Raw genomic sequence first — 13,927 nt, 5'->3', positions numbered from 1 at the left:
AGAGAGTGACGGTGATTAGTTTCGGAGGGAGTAGTGACTCTAGAGTCATAGTGAGAGAAACAAAGTGTGTCCCCTGTTCTTTCTGACCACGGTGGGAAATCTGGAGCAGGAAAAGTTAAACCTCTCCTTGATTTCACGTTGTTTATGGAGAAGGAGAACCAGGAAATGAGTTGGGAGGAAATGCAACGCTACCAAGCCACGTCCAAGAGACTGTGCATTGCCGTGACGTGTAATTATATTTTTTGAGAGGTGCACATCCGTCTACGGCGTAGGGTCGGTTTACGCTTTAGACCAACGCACCCAGTCCCAAACCAAGGATCTTGTTAAGACTATACCCATAGCACTTGTTGACCTCTTTTTTTTTTTTGCTCAAGTTGTTTAAAATGAAATTCTGAATCCATTTGTCTTTCACAGGTTTTGGCTCCTTTGTGGAAAAGACAGTCATGCCATACATCAGCACCACCCCGGCCAAGCTGCTAAACCCGTGCACAGGCGACCAGAACTGCACCAGCCCGTTCAGCTACAAGAACGTGCTGAAGCTGACCAGCGATGGCCAGAGGTTCAACACCCTGGTGGGCCAGCAGCACATCTCCGGAAACCTGGACTCTCCCGAAGGGGGGTTTGATGCCATTATGCAAGTGGCTGTGTGTGGGGTAAGCAACAACAGCAACAAAAAAAAGAAGAAAAAAGCTGTTTCCCTTCAGCGATCCTGTGGGAAATAATCATTCTCAGGTTTCTCAATTAAAAGGTAAATTTCCCACAATTACCGCACTTGCTTGGAGGGATACAGCGCCAATAAATGCGTTTATGGGGTGATGTGTGAAAAGGTATTTTATAAGTCCTTGGGTGTTTACAAGGAGAGTTTTGGATGCAGTAATAGTCAGAAGTTCATGTGTCAGATTTAGGGCTGTCAGCATTAACGCGTTAATCTCAACACGATTAATGTAATATAATAATATGCTGCCATTTATACATTTATTTTCACTTCACTCAGCTTCATGTCGTGCCTAACAGGCTACTATGTTGACCCTTTGCCGCACCTTTACATATCATCAAGCTGTCATACTTCCTCCTAACACGTCCTACTACTGCAGGCTGCAGGCATGATGGAGAAATGCAGCAGCAACACAATTCCGAATGGCGCTTTTTATTTTCCAAAACTTTGATAGATACAAGATACATTGGTAAGAATTGCTTTCCATTGTTAATATGTACTTAAAAACCGTTCTGAAATGCAAAATAATTGAATTTTAATCATGTGATAAAACATGCGATTAATCGCGATTAACTATAGAAATTTGCAATTAAAAACAATTTATCGTTTGACAGCCCTAGTCAAATTATAAGCTGGTCATATTCTCCCTTAGCTTTTATAGAAAGGATATATCGCTGTTGGCAGACAGTTATTACTTGCAGTTTGAGTGTTTTGCTTCTCATTTCTCAGAATCATATTGGTTGGAGGAATGTGACTCGTCTGCTTGTGTTCTCCACTGATGCTGGCTTCCACTTTGCCGGCGATGGCAAACTGGGTGGCATCGTTCTGCCCAATGATGGAAAATGTCACTTGGAGGACAATGTGTATACCATGAGCCACTACTATGTAAGTTGCTCAGTATTGGTTGGCCTGTTCTACAGTGCTACTTGTGTTAACTGTGTGTTACAGTGACTACGTGTGCATATCCAAAAACCTGTTGGTATCCAAGTCTTTGATAATGTTTATAAGTAGCCGTTTCTCCTTCTTATCGGGACTGCAGCCCTGCAAACTGTTGGCTGCTTGGTTTGTGTACAGCAACCATAGCAACACACAGAGCTGACCATAAGCCTGCGGTACAAACCCCGATTGAGAAGTATATTCTGGATGCGCTCTATACATGTCTAAAAAATGCTTCTAAAACAAATGTCTTAAAGGTGCTGTAGGTAGGATTGCAAAGATCCAGGACTTAGCCAAAAAATTTGAACATCGACAAATTCTCAGTCCCTCCCACCTTTCCGCTAAAGCCCAAAAAGGTCTCCTAAGCCCCTCCCCCCACAAGGGAGAATACATGTTTGTGCATGAGCAGTTATTGACTGCAGTTAGACACCCCCCCCCCGGCCCTGATTGGTGCATCTGGACAGGGAGCGGTGGATTTTTGCAAATTGCACTACAGGCTGTAGGTGGTGCCAGAGGAGCCAGATTTATTTTTTTAATGACCTGCTTCATGTAGTTCTACTGGAACATAGGGTCAGTTTCAGCAAATATGACAGAAAGTTAGTTTTATAAGTCTTACCTACTGCACCTTTTAATTGGAAAATGCAATATTTGGAAAGAGGCCTTATTCGGAATATCCAACCGGAATATGCTGTTTACATGACCTGTATCAAATTTGGAATATTGTCATATTTGGAATATTAGTGGAATATTGGTTTGCATGTAAACATACTCAGTGTAAATTTGACTTTTCTCCTCCATCCTGTTTTGAAGGACTATCCCTCCATTGCCCACCTGGTTCAGAAGCTGAGCGACAACAACATTCAGACTATCTTTGCAGTCACAGAGGAGTTCCAGCCCGTTTACCAAGTGAGTTCTCTCTCTCTCTACGTGACACACTTTTATCCCATTCTTTTTGAGCATACTTCCTGCCTTCCTCATTCCTTCTGCGTGTGTGATTGGAAGTAACCCAGTGCGTACCTCTGCTGTGAATTATGGATCCACATTGAAGCTCTAATTATTTCCTTGTGCCATGCCGTTGCTTTTCAGGCCAGTTCAACCCAGTTCCATCTGAATTTAATAAAAGTTCTTTCTTTTACGTCGCCTCACAGTAGCTTCAGTATGCTTCAAAGCAAAATAACAAGTCCATGATTTCAAGGTTAAAATCAATGTTGTATTTATCTACATCTGCAATTAAAGGTGCTCTAAGCGATGTTGGGTGAGGGCACTTCTTGTTGACATTCAAAAGTATTTTCAAACAAAACGGAGGCTAGCTCACACCTCTCTCCTCCTTATCCCGTCCCCTACCCCTCCATTCCACGCACTAAACCCCCACCCCCAAATCCTTCTTGTCGGTTATTGGCTGGAACACTGTTTGTTATGTTTGGTGGTGCAGGTTGGCCAGTTTGTTTTTGTTGCCGTTTGTGGAGCCTGGGCTGTCTACAGAGACCGCGTTTTTTTTTACAGTGTGTTCAGGGGACAGGCAGCTTGCGGATAGTGAGGCGATGTTTGCTGTATTTGACAAAAAACGTGTGACATCGCTTAGAGCACCTTTAAATGGCTAAACCAGTATACGTGTATTTTCAGGCTGTAATGAAATGCACAACAGTCTTTAAAAGGTAATAGAAAAATATTCTTCCTCCTGTGTTGTTGCTAATAGAGATTCAAGATATCTCAAGATTAACAAAGCTTGGATTTAGCTTTATTCTAAACTTTTTTTCTTCTCTTCTTAGGAGCTGAAAAATCTGATACCAAAGTCTGCAGTGGGCACTCTGTCTGCCAACTCAAGCAATGTAATCAACCTTATTATAGACGCTTACAATGTAAGTACACTGGCGAGAATGTTGATTTTCAAGCACCCTTGTTAAAAAAAAAACTCTATTACTCACATGAACCAAATGAAAGCATTCAACATTGTGAGTTGGACCAGTCAAAGATTCTTCCACACACACATTCTCATTTAATACTCAGCTAATCCTTTGTGTATCGTACGCTGTCAAAATAAAGCTACCAGATGACATTGCAACGTTTCGTGTTGTTATCTCTTGTTTTTTTTTGGCAGTCTCTCTCGTCCGAGGTTATTTTGGAGAACAGCAAGCTTCCAGAGGGAGTGACCATAGCTTACACATCCCACTGTAAGAACGGAGTGGTTAGTGAGGGCGAAAGTGGACGCAAGTGCTCCAATATCTCCATCGGCGATCAGGTGAGGATTAGAAAATTGCTCTTTTTTTATTTGTTGTTGTATTTCACCAGTAGATGATTAACCCTGTCAGTTGTCATTGAGACACTGAAAATGTCAAATTAAATGTACAGTAGATCATGAAAAAGGTATAAATGCAATGACAATGAATGGTTTCTCAGTAACACACAGCAGAGATCATAGTGTCTTTTCATTTGAAACATGTCTTGATTAGTACAGACCGACTTTATACTGGCCACTTACAGTTCGTAACCTTTAGGTTAAAACAGAAATATCTTGTTTTTCCTGTTTTTATTTTTTATTTTGTCCTCTTTTATTGGTCTTAAACTCATTAGCGAGCAATGTTACAAATTTGACATTTTAATTTTAAATGTGCGTGAATGTTTCTCTGTTGAGCAGGTGATGAGCTCTGATCTGAAAGGGGGGTTTCTTTTTTGGGATATTGAATATTTTTCTCCCATCACTTTTGTAATTCACACACTGTATTGCACAAAAACTACACCTTGTGTTGATCTACTGTACCTGTAGGCGCTCAGTCACTATGGTTTGTTTCCTGCCCAGCGTCAACGTTAATTAACTACTTTGTTTTGAGATTTTCAGAGATGTGCGACAAACTCCGTATTTTGCTCTCTGAGTCAGGTTTTCCCCTTTTCGCCCCTTCATTCCTAGGTGATGTTTAGCATCAGCGTGACATCTAAGGGCTGTCCGAAACAAGGCAAGCCTGAGATCATCAAGATAAAGCCCCTGGGATTTACGGAGGAGGTGGAGATCACCCTCAACTTCATTTGTGAGTGTGAATGCAACAAGGACGGTATCAAGAACAGTCCACTCTGCCACTTTGGTAACGGGACCTATGAATGTGGAGCCTGCAAGTGAGTCTATGACCATTTCCACAATCTTTATTTTACCATACATCTCTCTTACACGGATAAAATATCCAGAACCTTTAAGTCTCATGTTCAAGCTTACTTGGATTTCTGTTTTAGTGTGAAGAAGTGCTTCAGAATCACACCCTTTCCCCTTGTCTCAGGTGTAATGAAGGACGCGTGGGCAGACAGTGTGAATGCAGCAGCAACGATGTGGCCACAGAGGACATGGACCGGACCTGCCGCAAAGACAACGGCACCGACATCTGCAGCAACAACGGAGACTGTGTGTGCGGCACATGTGAGTGCAAGAAGAGGGACAACCCTGAGGAGAGGTACAGCGGCCAGTACTGCGAGTGTGACAACTTCAACTGCGACCGCTCTGGAAACAAACTGTGTGGAGGTGAGTGTGACAGCTCCACAGAGAAGAATTGAAGCGATAAAGCCATCTCGGCACGTAGGCTTCATAGTGCGTTCCATTTGTAGTCGGAAGTGGGAATTTCCGAGTTCAAAGTTGGGAACTCGCCTCCCCCGAAGTCGGATTTCCGAGTTGGGAAAAGTCGGACAACCTCGCAGTCCCCCGGGCTTAAAATCCAACATGGCTGCTCCGCGCATCAACAGTAGTGAAAGCTGTAGTCATATACAGTTTTATCAGCACTTCAGTCTTATTTGTGTCTCACTAAATCAGTTGAACACACAGTCCTGTCCAACTTCTATCTGCAGACATGTTGTGACACTGTTTGAAGGGGTGGGGGGGGGGAATCTATACAGCATAGTATCACGATATTTTCTGTGGCAATACTGTATTGGAATGGAATGGAAATTGATTTATTTGAAACAGAAACAATGCACAAATAAACATTAAACCTGTTAAATAAGAGAATATGTCTTGGGCCAGGTTATAGCAACAATTACTAATTTCCACCTGTAGTCCCTGGGCAGGTATGACAAATTAATAAAACAATTTTAAATAGAAATTTCACAGGACTATAAATGACATGGTGTCCATAGTAATTAAAAACAAGCAGTTTAGCAAAAACAGGGGCGCCATCAGCCCTCTCTCTCTCTCTCTCTCTCTCTCTCTCTCTCTCTCTCTCTGCCCCCTCCCAGCACACATGCAACTCTAAACACTCATTCATACAAGAATACACACACACACAGAGACATACACACACATACTCACTCACACACACACACACTCATACACAGACGGCAAGTATCGATCTATTATTAAATATGTATCGGTCAGTTTGTCTGCTCGACAATCCCATTTTGCAGCAATAAAATTGAAGTGAGATGAACAAACAGAGAAAGAAATGTATCTTTTTAGATAAAATAGATGTTGACAAAGTTTCCTTTTGGGGACATAATTTCAAATTGGGACAATTTTGAAGTTGGAAAATTGCAATATATGGCAGAATGTTGCAATAGTTTAAAAATCGCAATAATATCGTATTGTGACATAAGTATTGTGATGATATCGTATCATGAGGCCTCTGGGGATTCCCACCCCTAGCTGTTTGTATGCACAAAAAACTGGTTATCAACTGGTATTGCTAACAATGGCTAACCTGGCTAGAGCAAACCCCACTGTGAATTTCGACTTGTCAAATAGAACGCAGTCAACTCGGGTGTGACGTCATTCCCAGCTTCGGCTTTCTTTTCAGACTGTTAAATGGACCTAATGGCGTTTTTCCATTACATGGTACCTGCTCGACTCGCCTCGACTCTACTCGACTCTACTCGCCTCGACTCGCTGTGCGTCCGTTTTCCATTGCAGATTTTAGTATCGCCTCCGCGTGGCTGGTCGTCATAGCGACTGCCGTGGGCGTGGCTTAGTAGCTTGCTTTTCCCATTGACATATCCTGACGCATTTCCTGGTTCTCCGTCTCCGTAAACAACATGATATCAAAGAGATAGTTAACGTTTACTGCTCCTGATTTCCCACCGTGGTCACATATACTCTAGAGTCGCTACTCGCTTTGTTTCTCTCACATATATATGACTCTAGAGTTGCTACTTGCTGCGGAGATAATCGCCGTCACTCTCTCACTTCTCCCTCGCTCACTAGCTCCCAACACACACACATACGGCGACTCGACACACACGATCACACATGCACACACCAGCGCACCAGTATAACCATCAGGCCACTTGTATGCTACGGAGAAAGCTCTGCGTGGAGCCTCCGGCAGCAAAAAAACACCGCTGGCTAAACTATTTAAAAATGCCGTCTCTCGCTAGCAATGCAGTGATCAGTGACGCTTCTTTCCGACCAATCAGCAGCCTGCAGGGTTTCACGTCACCTTCTCGGCTCGCCTCAGCTCGCTTGGAACCTCGACTGAGCAGGTACTAAAAAAAAGTACCTGTTAGCAGGTACCAGGTACTTTTTTTCGTAATGGAAAACCAAAAAAGGCGAGTAGAGTCGAGGCGAGTAGGTACCATGTAATGGAAAAGCGCCATAAGATGATGTTTAGAAGGAGGGAAAAAAGATTTGATTTTATGCCCTGTCTACTTAGGGCATGGCCGCTGTGAGTGCAGAGTGTGTATCTGTGACCCCATGTGGACCGGAAGTGCCTGTGATTGCTCTCTGGACAACAGCACATGTATGGCCAGCAACAAGCAGATCTGTAACGGCCGAGGAACTTGTGAATGTGGAACTTGCAAGTGCACTGACCCCAAATTCCAGGGTCCCACCTGTGAAACGTGCCCTACCTGCCCAGGAGTCTGTACTGAACACAAGTAAGTCTGAAATGAAGATGTGTCCATATACGCATATCCCTCATATCTTATAGTACACTGTAGTCACTCTACAAAACTTGTTTGCTTATTGCTAATGGAGAGGAGGAATGGTTACAGCGATCCATAACTCTTTTAATACGCATGAGGCATTTTAGTGCATTGACAAAAATCCCAAACTAACCTTTCACACCTTAAAGGTATAATATGTAACATTTAAGTATTAAACTGTATATATATATATATATATATATATATATATATATATATATATATATATATATATATATATATATATATATATATATATTTAGTTGAGTTGTGTACTTAACATTATCCCATGTGTTTCCAACAACGTACGAACCAGAGAAATCTTTAACTTTATTTGAGGTAACGGTCCGTTACATTTGGTTGCCTATCAATGGCGTCCTATAACCTTTACTCCCTCTAGTTGCTCTAACGTCTGGGGAAACGCCAGATGATCCCAAACAGACTAATTGTAAATGATATACAATGTCAACAGAATGATACAGTAATACAGCATGTATACATGATCTACAGATTTCCCTCCATCATGAATATACTTTTATTGCACTGCATTCCGGGCGCGTGGCGTGCCCTGTGAGCAATCATGGCCATTCAAGTCGATGCTTGATAATCCACCAGCTGCGCCACGCCGCGTCCAAGCAGCGGGCGTGAAGCGGCTTTCCGCGCCGCTAAAGATAAGCGCCAGGTCTATTTTCCCCCGCACCGCGGGGCGTTCGGACAGCCGGGCAGGAAGTGAATCAGCGAGCACATCCAGTCGGTTTTCCAAAACACAACTGATAGTTGTCTGTACATCCATACATCGCAAAGAGGAACTGCTGATAGCTAATTCGGCAGACTCGAGATGTAGCTAATTAACCAAAATGGAAACAAATAGGGCTAAAAAAAATAAAAGCCAGCTAATGTATCCCACAGCCCTCAATTTGTCTGGGGGGGGCACAGACTTGCGTTCACAGACTTTGAAAATCCCTGGTCTAGAGTAACAATGAAAATTTCTGGATTGTTAATGTTGAATGGAAATCCATTTACCTGCATTGTTCTGGAGTGGAGGAAATATATGGAGACATATATCTCAAAACCTGTATAAGTAAAAACTAAAAACTCTGCATCATTACTAGAGATGTTCCGATACCGATACCAGTATCCGTGTCGGCTCCGATGCTGCCTGCTGGTATCGGGAAGTACTGTTTACTTTTTATTGTTTAGTTTATGCACCGATCCGATACCATGTAATAAAGCCCTAAAGAAAATCTACGTTAAAGTAGTTTATTTATGTTCTTTTTCCGTTATAACTGACTGTCAAACTGGATGATAAAAGAAAATTCTGTGGCGTTCATTGTTTGTGTTTAACCTGAGCCAGACCGACAACAAAGATAGAAATCATATCACATCCATACAGGGATAGTAGTATACAGCTGTTAAAACATAATAAAATATATGACACACTGGTATCGGATCGGTACTCGGTATCGGCCTATACGCAAGTTCAGGTGTCAGAATCGGTATCGGGAAGCAAAAAATGGTATCGGACCATCTCTAATTATTACACACAACAAGACATCAGTGAGAATGTGTGTGTGTGTTTTTTGTGTGACCCTTTTAATGGCAGCGCAAAATCTCACTGCTCATTACTAACAACAACGATACCCCGTTGCCTCCAGAGAGTGCGTCCAGTGCCGGGCGTTTGGCACCGGTGAGAAGAAGGACACGTGTGAGAGAGACTGCAGCTACTTCAACATGATTAAAGTGAAGGACCGGGACAAGCTGCCCCAGCCCAACGACGCCTCTTACCCTGTGATGCACTGCAAGGAGAGGGACGCCAACGACTGCTGGTTCTACTACACCTACGCTGTCAACAACAACACGGAGAAGGAGGTCCATGTGGTGGACACGCTGGGTAAGCAGAAAGCTGGGCTAACATGGAGCCAGGGTGTGGAAGGTTTCTGTTACAGGGAAAGCTAATTACAGGGCCTGTGGTGGCTGGGGTTGCAAAAATAGGGCATTTGTTTATTCACGTACAGAGTGATGGCGTGTTATTCCCATGGTCCTTGTTATTTTTTTGCACTCTTATTTCAAGCTGCCTAAACACCGCTGCGCCCCGCTGTGTTTCAGACTGCCCCGCCGGTCCTGACATCATCCCCATTGTGGCAGGCGTGGTCGCCGGCATCGTCCTGATTGGCTTAGCCCTGCTGCTCATCTGGAAGCTGCTGATGATCATCCACGACAGAAGAGAATTCGCCAAGTTTGAGAAGGAGAAGATGAACGCCAAGTGGGATACGGTGAGTGTTTGGATCCTTAAACGGCTCTTTGGAAGAAGAGCAGGATAAATTACATTTTTGTCAGAAGTTTGGTCGGAGTCATTTAAAACACGTGTTGTTTGAACGACCGTCAGTGAAGATCATTTGTTGTTCCCAGCAGCAGATGAGATTTGCAGACTTGTCGACGTCATTGCAAAGTGTCTCGCCTGCGTTCTCTTCAGTCTCAACAGCTGCAGAAATAGATTGAATGTGTTGCTTTTGAGTGCCGCTCAAAATAAAAAAGGAAAAATGTCGGAGCCTGTGTGGACTTTTTTGGGAATGTTATGCACTCTGAGCATAGCTGGACTTTTTCCGGGGAGTGGCCACAGCTCTTCCCCCTCCCTGCTTCCTCCCATCTGTGGCATCATCAGCCAACATCAATATGACAGGACACTGGATTTCAGCACAAATTCACGTGCAGTAATATGCCTCCACCTAGTGGTGGAATTGTATTACACCCACAGAGTATACGTGTGATGATACAGATGTTCCTGATCCGTATGTCTTACTTATTACCACGGGCAGGGCGACCTATCGCTTCACATTCCTTTCATTTTGGGAAATGAGAGACTGTCAGTGAAACTCTGACTAGCCTGGGTTTTCTAACAAGATAACAAGACAGAGCAACCATAAGGAATGTCAAAGATACTGCATGAGCTCCTTCCTATGCTCTCTTATGGTTGCAATCACACTATTCTGGTCTGTAGCCTCAACAGAGTACTTGGTTTTAGTCATTTGAAATAGATGTAATAATAGATTAAAAGAAGATGGATTGTAGTGGCACCTGGATCATGGCTGCGGTTGCTGCTGTGTTCCTGCTCGTCGCCCACCGCTACTACCACTATCATTGTTATTAGTCGTCATAGTTCTACTATTGTAGAGTCTTTTACCAACTCCTACATTAGGCCAATGAGGTGGGACCAGGAAAGAACTTGCTTGGACGCGTATTCTGCGTGCCAATAATCAGTGTCCACAATCTGTCTGCATTTCGGTGCTGTGACCCACTTCTTTTCTTTTGGACACTGATCGAACAATGACACGCAAACCTGACAAGGTGAAAAGCTGTCTGCTTTTCCCCCCCAGCCACACACCTGTGTGTCCCTGGCTGTTAATTACCTATACGCCTTCCCAAAGGCAATGCTCCACCCAGTGCTCAAACATAAAACTGCAGATTAAGTAGCATAACCAACGTGGTATATAAACAAAACAAAACAAAGTTGTGAAATGGCTCCAAAAACTATCTTAATGGCTACTATCATTTTACTGTTCATCATGCCATTCCATTATACCCACTGCTATAATTATTATGAGTCATATTTCTATATTTATTCATTTTTCACCCAAACCAGTCGAGGTAGGTGGCCACCCACCTAGAGCCAGGTTCTGTTCTAAGGTTTCTGTTTTTTTTTTTTTTTTGGGGGTTTGCCGCTGCCACACTAAGTGAAAATGCTCTTAAAATCATCGTTGGGTCCCAGTAAATTATAGAGTGTGGTCTAGATCGACTCTGTCTGTAGAGTCTGTATCTGAAAGGGAGAGTTCATCTCTGCAGCATGAGCAACCTACCGAAGTTTAGTGTCTGTCAACCAATTGCTTTGTTTTGTTGGGAAGGAAGTATTTCTGTTATTTTGATTATTAATGAATATATTCCAGTAGAGAGGTAGAGAAAAATGAGGGGAGAAAGAAGGGAACGACATGCAACATAGGTCCCCATGGTTAACCAGCAAAATACCCCAGAAAAAGACACAAAATGGCCGTAAGTGATGCGTAGAGTTAGAGTGGGTGTGCTCTGGTAGGTAGGCTCTTTGGGGTGGGCTTAACCTGTCTGTTTACCTTGTCTCAATAAAGGTTTCCCATTAAAAAAGATCTTTCATTATAAAGTGCACAACATTTGATAATCAGCCCATGTTGGCTGAGTCCTTCGCAGCGGCCCTTTGCTGCGTGTCATCCCCTCTCTTGTCTATCCACTGTCACTATCAAATAAAGGGAAAAGCCCCCCCCCCCAAAAAAAATTGTGAACAAGGCTAAACATCTCTTACAGTACCTTCTATTTCTCGCATTGTCCTCCTTTCATCACTCTCACTGGACTTTATTCATACTTTTCTCCCTTTAACTGCCTTTTTTTATTATTCTTTTTTCTGTATTGTTGGTCTATTTTTTTCCTGCTGAACTCTATTCTGTCCTCATTCTCTATCTGTAGCAAGAAAACCCTATATACAAGAGTCCTATCAATCAGTTCCAGAATCCAAGCTATGGACGCAAAGCTGCTGTCCTTTAAGTTTGTATTTATTTTCCATTTCATTTCCATTTTCCTGCATGGGCTGTTTATGTGTGTCTTGATTTCACTCAGTATCTACTTTTTTTCTAATTCACCTCGTCTTTCAAAGCTATGAAGTAAACTCATAGACAAGTGGAACCTTAGGAAGAGAAATATTATCTTCAGAGTTTGTAAAAAATTAGTGCATGAGTGTGCTGCGACAATCAATACAGCTGAAAAAAAATCGCAAAACCAGTTCAGTGTTTGAGAATATTAAGTGACTTCAGGGCACAAATACCAAAACCTTGTCCGGTGAGTATGAACCAGAGAATTTGTACATCTTGATATTTGGTGTGTTGTCACAAAAGCATGGTTGTGTGCAAAGTGTGATTTAAAGAAATGACATGTACAGGAAATGATGATGCTCTATTATTATTATTATTATTATTATTATGCCTAATGAGAACCCAGCTTTTTGTCTGTGTGATTTGGTGAATGTGTCAGAAAATCCAACACAAATGTTGCATATTGCTTGACTCAGTAATGCCACGATTCTAACTTCAATTCTTGCTTTCCAGGGTGAAAATCCCATCTACAAAAGTGCTGTCACGACTGTGGTCAATCCGAAATATGAAGGAAAATGATGGCGTCGTAGTTTATCAATGAACTCTGCTATCAAGTATCTGACAACTGCAGTATTTACCACGGTTTGAGGTCGGGGGCCTGTGGTGGAATTGACATCATTTCTTTTTGCTACTTTACCAGTATAATGTACCACGCCACCACTGCATCTGTATTTTTACTAACACTTAAAATTTATATGTATTTGTTGTATTTTGGATGTACAGTATACAGTATGTGTATATACTTTTAAGTTGCATATTTGCAAAAATTATGACATGAAGGTGTTTTTCCTAACACAGGACTGGTATGGGCAGAGGATTTAGCTTTTTGTGGACACTATGCATATACAATATATGTTACATGAATTCCTCAGCTTCTGTCTCTTTTCTCAGACACTTCTCTGTCTTGTCGTCTCTCTGTGCACTGACTTCCTGTGTGTCTCTGTGTGTTCCAGACAGGACCTGAGTTTAATATGTAAATTGTCAGCCATAACAGCACATTATGTCAATGTGTGTTTGTGTGTGTGTGTGTATATATATATATAGAAATCAAATGCAATAGGAAGTATTGAATAATATTTCACATTCAACTCAGATTGGATAGTTATGTTGAATTACAGTAGATTATGCAGTGGTTGTAAATGTAGTTTTTAACTGCAGCTAAGAAACACATTGTATTGCACTCTTATTGAGTACTGTTGTCTATTTCTAAAGGACTAAATACACAAGATGAAAAATAAATATCAACTATCATTATTTGAATTGTTGATATACTATCACAAAGGGACTGTATACCACTTGTTAAAATTATGAAATTGCGGCAATGTTGAACAATCGAAGCATTGTATAGTTATGAAATAAGTTGTCATGAACTAATGAAATATTGCTGTAATTGCCAACTGCGTTAACTTTTTATTACTCATTCTCAGGTCCTCTCCTGTGTTTTTGTCAAGTATGCCAAAAATATGTTTTATGTTTGCCTGTTCCATGAAGCAGTGGACTTTTTTTTAGATTATAAGACTGAAACATGTATTTTTTCAGACTTCACATGAATCACCTCTGAAATGCTTTCACACATAAATGCCTCTAATGTAACACACACGTCTTTACAGTATTGTTTTAAAAGTGCCTTTTATTTCAATACCATGTTCCCTATCAATGCTGTTTGAGTTATTTATTAAATAAAGTACAAAAACAGTTTGTTTCTTTCTGTGTG

At 41.9% G+C, this 13,927-nt stretch overlaps 1 protein-coding gene across 3 annotated transcripts in view; it reads left to right on the top strand.

Annotated features, from left to right (window-relative positions):
- Nucleotides 1-12,805, top strand: part of itgb1a (integrin, beta 1a) — a 37,704-nt gene extending 24,899 nt beyond the window's left edge. For 2 of the 3 annotated variants that reach the window (XM_028569018.1, XM_028569019.1), the window contains exons 6-17: nucleotides 415-653; nucleotides 1,445-1,600; nucleotides 2,462-2,557; nucleotides 3,421-3,510; nucleotides 3,750-3,890; nucleotides 4,557-4,759; nucleotides 4,918-5,156; nucleotides 7,273-7,495; nucleotides 9,199-9,434; nucleotides 9,650-9,816; nucleotides 12,032-12,109; nucleotides 12,667-12,750. In XM_028569018.1, coding sequence (XP_028424819.1) covers nucleotides 415-653; nucleotides 1,445-1,600; nucleotides 2,462-2,557; nucleotides 3,421-3,510; nucleotides 3,750-3,890; nucleotides 4,557-4,759; nucleotides 4,918-5,156; nucleotides 7,273-7,495; nucleotides 9,199-9,434; nucleotides 9,650-9,816; nucleotides 12,032-12,109 — 1,868 coding nt within the window. In that variant the 3' untranslated portion in view covers nucleotides 12,667-12,750. Of the gene's footprint in view, nucleotides 1-414; nucleotides 654-1,444; nucleotides 1,601-2,461; nucleotides 2,558-3,420; nucleotides 3,511-3,749; nucleotides 3,891-4,556; nucleotides 4,760-4,917; nucleotides 5,157-7,272; nucleotides 7,496-9,198; nucleotides 9,435-9,649; nucleotides 9,817-12,031; nucleotides 12,110-12,666 lie in introns of all 3 variants that reach the window. The other variant, XM_028569020.1, reaches the window with a different exon arrangement.
- The last annotated feature ends 1,122 nt before the right edge of the window (nucleotides 12,806-13,927 follow it).

This window comes from Perca flavescens, chromosome 22, assembly GCF_004354835.1.
Source record: "Perca flavescens isolate YP-PL-M2 chromosome 22, PFLA_1.0, whole genome shotgun sequence".
Lineage (NCBI taxonomy): Eukaryota > Metazoa > Chordata > Actinopteri > Perciformes > Percidae > Perca > Perca flavescens.
Note: the sequence above shows the minus strand (reverse complement) of the source record. Positions and strands in the feature narration are given on the sequence as shown.